Raw genomic sequence first — 7,500 nt, forward strand, 5'->3', positions numbered from 1 at the left:
ACACACACACACACACAACACACACAACACACACAACGAGAACGCAGGAGACGCACACAGCCGCGCCGGGAGAGGTACACAACACACAAACACACACACACAACGACACACAACAACACACACAACACAACACACACAACACAACACACACAACACAACACACACAACAACAACACACAACACACACAGCGAGAACGCAGGGGACGCACACAGCCGCGCTGGGAGAGGTACACAACACACACACACAACACACAACACACACAACACACAACAACACACACACAACAACACAACACACACAACACACACACACAACGGCACACAACACACACAACACACACAACACAACACACACACACACACACAACGAGAACGCAGGGGATGCACACTGCCGCGCCGGGAGAGGTACACAACACACACCAACACACAACACACACAACAACAACACACAACACAACGACAACACACACAACGACACACAACACACACAACACAACAACACACAACACACACACAACAACACACAACACACACAACACACAATACAAACACACAACACACACAACAACACACAAAACAACAACACAACAACACACAACACAACGACACACAACAACACCCAACACAACAACACACACAACACACAACAACACACATAACGACACACACAACACAACAACACAACAACACAACAACACACACAACACAACAACACACAACACCCAACACAACAACACACACAACACACACAACAACACAACACACAACACAACGACACACAACACAACAACACACACAACACAACAACAACACACAACACAACAACAACACACAACACACACAACAAAACACACACAACACAACGACACACAACAACAACACACACAACACATACAACACACAACACACACACACACACACACACACACACAACAACACACACACACAACACACACAACACAACAACACACACACACACACACAACACACACACACACACACACACACACACACACACACACACACACACACACAACACAACAACACACACACATGACACAACAACACACACACACACACACACACACACACAACAACACAACAACAACAACACAACACACACAACACACACAACACACACAACACACACAACACAACAACACACACACATGACACAACAACACACACACACAACACACACACAACACAACAACAACACACACAACAACAACACACAACAACACACACAACGACACAACACACACAACGACACAAACAACAAAACACACACACAAAACACAACACAACAACACAGCCACGCCATGTAACTTCCTGTTTGGAACTCCATCACTGTTACCATAGCAACCACCTGACACACTGAGCCCAAACTCGTCTGACGTCCCAGATTCTGACGAGACGAACACAAACTCCAGAAAACTTCTTTATTCTGTCTAAATCAGGTGCCACAAAAATGTTTGTGTCAAATCTGACGAACTTTAACTTTTGTACCAAAACCTCCCGGGGTGACGTGGTCGGCATGACGTGGTCGGCGTGACGTCAGGGTGACGTCAGGGTGACGTGGTCGGCGTGACGTGGTCGGGGTGACGCGGTCGGGGTGACGTGGTCGGGGTGACGTGGTCGGGGTGACGCGGTCGGGGGGACGCGGTCGGGGGGACGCGGTCGGGGACGCGGGGGACGCGGGTCGGGGTGACGCGGTCGGTGGGGTGACGTGGTCGGCGTGACGCGGTCGGTGACGCGGTGGGTGACGCGGTCGGGGACGCGGTCGGGGTGACGCGGTCGGGGTGACGTGGTCGGCGTGACGTCAGGGTGACGTGGTCGGCGTGACGTTCAGGGTGACGCGGTCGGCGTGACGCGGTCGGGGTGACGCGGTCGGGGGGACGCGGTCGGGGGACGCGGTCGGGGTGACGTGGTCGGCGTGACGTCGGGGTGACGCGGTCGGCGTGACGTCAGGGTGACGTGGTCGGCGTGACGCGGTCGGGGTGACGCGGTCGGCGTGACGCGGTCGCGGGGACGCGGTCGGGGTGGACGCGGGTCGGCGTGACGTGGTCGGCGTGACGTCAGGGTGACGTGGTCGGGGGGACGCGGTCGAGGTGACGCGGTCGAGGTCGACGCGGTCGCCGTGACGCGGTCGCCGTGACGCGGTCGCCGTGACGCGGTCGCCGTGACGCGGTCGCCGTGACGCGGGTCATGTTCTGTAATAGTTGTGATGTTTCAGCTCTGTCGGCCATGTTCTCGGCGCAGCAGCCGTCGGTGGAGTCGTACCTGCCGCAGAGAGTCCTGCCCTCAGCCCTGAGGTCCAGAAGCGACCGACCGCCCTGGTGTGAGTACAGAGGCAGAGGGGGCGGGGCTTAACAGCTTTATTATAAACCTGTGTGCGACGCAGACGCTCTGACTCCTCCTCTGTGTCTCTGTGTCTCCGCCCCTCAGACAGCAGCGGTCCGTCCAGCACCGTCTCGTCCGCCGGCCCCTCCTCCCCCGCCGCAGACTCCTCCCCCCGCTTTAGCTTTAGCGAGAAGCTAACGCCTCAGAGCAGCGAGGAGGCTTACGGCGCCAACGCCAACGCCGCGCCCAACGACCCACGATGCCCCGCGGCGCCGGGCGACGTGCCCCTGACGCCCACCAACTCTCCACAAGAACAAGACGACGGCAAACAGGAGCCACACGTGAGTCAGATGCCCTCCCACAAACACACGCGTCACTCACACGTTTGAGTCAGTCTGTGTGAGTCTCTTCCACCCTGTGATGTCATCAAGTGAACAGCTCCTTTTCCCTTTAGTTCAGTCGAGATCAACAACTCCACGACTGAAATGATCCAGATGATTCTAGTGAAGGTGTGTGGAGTTTAAAACCACATGATGACATCACCAGGTGGAGCAGAGGATTCTGGGACTTTGAGTCTCTGTTAAATCAGATGACGTCAGTGTTTAAATCTGTTGTTCCTCACACGTTTGTCGTCCTCGTGTCTGTTGTTCTTGACATGTTCTTGTGTCTCAGGCGTCGGAGGGACCCTCGGTTCCCCTGTGCCCCCTGCAGGAGCTGTCCCTGTCGGAGGTGCCCCTGTCGGAGGTGCCCCTGTCGGAGGTGCCCCTGTCGGAGGTGCCCCTGTCGCGGGCGGAGGCGTTCTCTCTGCCCGGGGCGCTGCCGGTGCTGCTGGAGCTGAGGGAGAGCAGCAGTGAGGCAGGCTCCAGCTCACAGACGCCTCAGTCTCCAGAGGCCGACGAGTTCTTCGACACACACGAGAACGTGTGGAGCGACGCCGCCGACGCCGCCGACGCCACGGACGCTACGGACGCTACGGACGCTACGGAGCACGCTCAGAACAATGAGGCTACGGAGCACGCTCAGAGCGCAGAGGGGGCGGAGCCTGTGGAGACAGACTGACGTCAGACGAACGACTGAAGATCAAACTCCAGAACATGAACACACACACACACACACACACACACACACACACACACTATACACACACTACACACACACACACACACACACTATACACACACACACACACACACACTACACACACACACACACACACACTATACACACACACACACACACATACACACACACACACACACACACTATACACACACAACTATACACTGGGTGTACGTGTGTGTGTGTGTGTGTGTGTATCTGGTCTGAGTTGAGTCGTGTTTGTGGTTTTGGTGCCAAAGTTGAGCTGTAAAACAAGTCGAACGTTCAACTGTTACTGAGTCAAACCTGCTCCTGCTCTACTTCCTCTTCCTCTTGGTCTCCGTCTGTCGTCTGTCGTCTGTCGTCTGTCGTCTGTCGTCTGTGTTCTTCGTTCTTCGTTCTTCTTTCTTTTTCTTCGTTCTTCATTGTGGCGTCTGTGTTTCTGCTCTAAACTCTAAATGTGTCTTTAGTTTTGTATTACTCATCAATAATAATAATAATAACAATAATAATAATAACAGTTTTGTGTCTGGAGTGAAATGTGCCAAAGTGAAGATTCAAACTTAAACCTCCTCTTCCTCTTCTTCTTCTTCTTCTTGTTTGAAGAGTTTTCTGCAAAATTTACTCTTTGAATCTTCCTCACTGTAAACGGTACGAGTCTGTACGAGGCTCCGCCCCCCAGCCTCTCACACGACAATCCTCCATAAATAAACAAAACCATAACACAAACTGAACAGAGCGACTGGACAAACGTGATGTTTGTGCAGGAGTTTTATTAGTGTGACGCTCTGAAGGGGGAGGGAGTCAGCACAGAGAGAGGAGAGACTCAGAGCCACAAAAACAAAAGTGAAACTTATTAAACCTGTAAATCTGATTCAGTTTATCATGAACAGAACGTTTTCAGTTCCAGAGTAAATCGACTTTAACACCAGAGAAACTTCACTCTTTATTTTAAATCCACTTTTTTCTGCTTCATTTTGTTTGAAAAGAAAAAAACCGTCAGTTTTATCACAGACGAGTTGTGAAAATGTGAAAATGTGAACGAGTCAAACTGAGCCTGTGGGTTTTGTTTTTAACTCTGTCGTTTCCTCGGGGTCACGTTGACCCCAACAAACATGTTTGTTCTTTCCTTCTTGGTTCGGGTCAATCAGACCCAAAAGTTTATTTTCATTTATTTTCTTGCCTGGTGAGAGTAAAAAAATGTTTCTTCGGGTCAGTGTGACCCAGACGAGAGTGTTTTTCTTCAACCTGCAGCTGATTTAGATTCTTTTATTTTTCCAGTTTTATTTTGAAGGTCACTGAACACTGTCCCACTTCCTGTGTCCCAGTTCTACAGAAACGTGTCAAATCTAAAAGTTTGAAATGATAAAAACGGTTCAAGAAGCTCAAATACTAAAACAATAAAAATAATAATAATAAAAATCAAAATAATATAAAGTATTTTCACATGAAACTGACTCGAGTTTTTATTTCAAACTGAAATAACAAAAAAACTGTCACTGGACCAGGACTAAACCAGGACTAAACCAGGACTAAACCAGGACTAAACCAGGACTAAACCAGGACTAAACCAGGACTAAACCAGGTCTAAACCAGGACTAAACCAGGACTAAACGGAGCAGTGATGAACAGTTTTTTGTTTTTTTTTAATAGAGTGACTGTGTTTCCGTGTGTTTCCAGCAGAGGGCGCTAGAGGACAGGAAATTGACAAACACTGACGTCATGACGTGATGAAACAGAACGTGGCTCAAATTTGATGAAGTTTTTCAGATTAGATCTGGTTTAGAGCTCGACGCCGGTTTGAAAAAATAAACTCTAAATGTCTAATGTAAAAAACACTAACGAACCTCGTTTACTTCAGTTTTATTTCAGTTTTATTTCAGGTCGACTTTGATCAGGTCTACTTCAGGTCCGCTGCAGGTCTACTTCAGGTCCACTTCAGGTCTACTTCAGGTCCACTTCAGGTCTACTTCAGGTCCGCTTCAGGTCTACTTCAGGTCCAGATCAGGTCCACTTCAGGTCTACTTCAGGTCCACTTCAGGTCTACTTCAGGTCCACTTCAGGACTACTTCAGGTCCGCTTCAGGTCTACTTCAGGTCCAGATCAGGTCCACTTCAGGTCCGCTTCAGGTCTACTTCAGGTCCACTTCAGGTCCGCTTCAGGTCCACTTCAGGTCTACTTCAGGTCCACTTCAGGTCTACTTCAGGTCCAGATCAGGTCCACTTCAGGTCCACTTCAGGTCTACTTCAGGTCCACTTCAGGTCTACTTCAGGTCCACTTTGATCAGAATCATTCAAATGTTCTGATGTTTGTGTTGAAGTTTTTGGTTTGTAGTTTTATTCCACAGTTTGTGAAACAATCGTCTGAAAGATTCTTTGTCCCAAACAAAGACGTCAGTGTCACAGACTGAGACTGGTACAGACCGGGACTGGACCGGGACCGGGACTGGACCGGGACTGGACCGGGACTGGACCAGGACCAGTGAGTGTTGTGAGGTCTGGTCCGGGTCAGAGGGTTTGGTTCTGTTTTGTTCTGACTCATCGATTTCAGAATCTAAATTTACTTCAACGACTTTGACCCGAGAAACAAACAACAGGACAGGAGCGCACCTGACACACAGGAGCGCACCTGACACACAGGAGCGCACCTGACACACACAAGGAGCGCACCTGACACACAGGAGGAGGGTACCTGACACACAGGAGCGCACCTGACACACACAAGGAGCGCACCTGACACACAGGAGGAGGGTACCTGACACACAGGAGCGCACCTGACACACAGGAGCGCACCTGACACACAGGAGCGCACCTGACACACACACAGGAGGAGGGCACCTGACACACAGGAGCGCACCTGACACACACAAGGAGCGCACCTGACACACAGGAGCGCACCTGACACACTGACAGCGCACACCTGACACACAGGAGGAGGGCACCTGACACACAGGAGCGCACCTGACACACATGAGGAGCGCACCTGACACACAGGAGGAGGGCACCTGACACACAGGAGGAGGGCACCTGACACACATGGGAAGGGACCTGACACATGTGCTGTGCTGTTTTCTCTCCGTTTGAATGAAGAATCATGTTTTGTTTTGAATGGTTAATCGCCATGACGACGGTGCTACACATCAAACATCCTCCCTCCTTTTCCGCTCTTTCCGTCCCCTCCCTCCTCCCTCTCCTCCCTCTCTTCTCCCTCCTCCCTCTCTCCCTCTCCTCCCTCTCTTCTCTCTCTCTGCTGTGTCACGCTCGGGAGGCAGTTCTGTTTTTCTGTTTTTTTTCTCTGTCTCTTCTTCTCCTCCTCCGGTGTCACTATGGCGACGGCTCCTCCGCTGCAGCATCAGCACCGACTCCTCATCGTCATCGGACCCCTGCAGCAAGACCAGGACTTAGACCGGACCAAGACCCGCATCAGCTCAGGTCTGGACCGGGACTAGACCGGGACTCAACCGGGACCGGACCGGGACTGAACCGGGCCAAAACACAGGCTAAAACAACTGGACCAGGCCTAAACCAAGACTAAAACACTGCAAGAAGACAGTTACAGGACTAAACCAGGACCAGGACTGGACCAGGACTGGACCAGGACTGGACCAGGACTGGACCAGGACTGGACCAGGACTGGACCAGGACTGGGTCTGCAGCTGGAGCTCAGGGCGCAGTCAGAGGTTCATGTTTCTGTTTCCTCATAATAAAACTGCAGCGTTTTTCCTCTGCACTGAACCCCCAACCCCTCCCTGACACACACACACAGACTATACACACACTATAAACACACACACACACACTATACACACACTATAAACACACACACGGGTCAGGAGAGTGTGTTGCTCATGGACACAACAGCACCAGTCGAAGCTGAACTGTGAATCTCCTGGTTACAAACGACTGAACCACAAAAACAAACTCACACTGAAGAAACTGAACCAGAACTGAACCAGGACTAAACCAGGACTAAACCAGGACTAAACTAGGACTAAACCAGGACTAAACCAGGACTAAACCAGGACTAAACCAGGACTGAACCAGGACCAGGTGTGTGTGC

General features: G+C 51.2%; 1 protein-coding gene across 1 annotated transcript in view; it reads left to right on the forward strand.

Annotated features, from left to right (window-relative positions):
- ppip5k1a (diphosphoinositol pentakisphosphate kinase 1a) overlaps window positions 1–3,473 on the forward strand; it is a gene marked incomplete at its 5' end in the record, with an annotated part of 58,472 nt that extends 54,999 nt beyond the window's left edge. The window contains 3 exons of the mRNA XM_055154395.1: window positions 2,237–2,341; window positions 2,449–2,684; window positions 3,016–3,473. Of these exons, the coding sequence (XP_055010370.1) occupies window positions 2,237–2,341; window positions 2,449–2,684; window positions 3,016–3,402 (728 nt within the window). The remainder of the gene's footprint in view (window positions 1–2,236; window positions 2,342–2,448; window positions 2,685–3,015) is intronic.
- Between the last annotated feature and the right edge of the window lie 4,027 nt (window positions 3,474–7,500).

This window comes from Boleophthalmus pectinirostris, unplaced genomic scaffold (genome assembly GCF_026225935.1).
Source record: "Boleophthalmus pectinirostris isolate CB_2022bp ecotype Guang Dong unplaced genomic scaffold, ASM2622593v1 HiC_scaffold_19, whole genome shotgun sequence".
Lineage (NCBI taxonomy): Eukaryota > Metazoa > Chordata > Actinopteri > Gobiiformes > Gobiidae > Boleophthalmus > Boleophthalmus pectinirostris.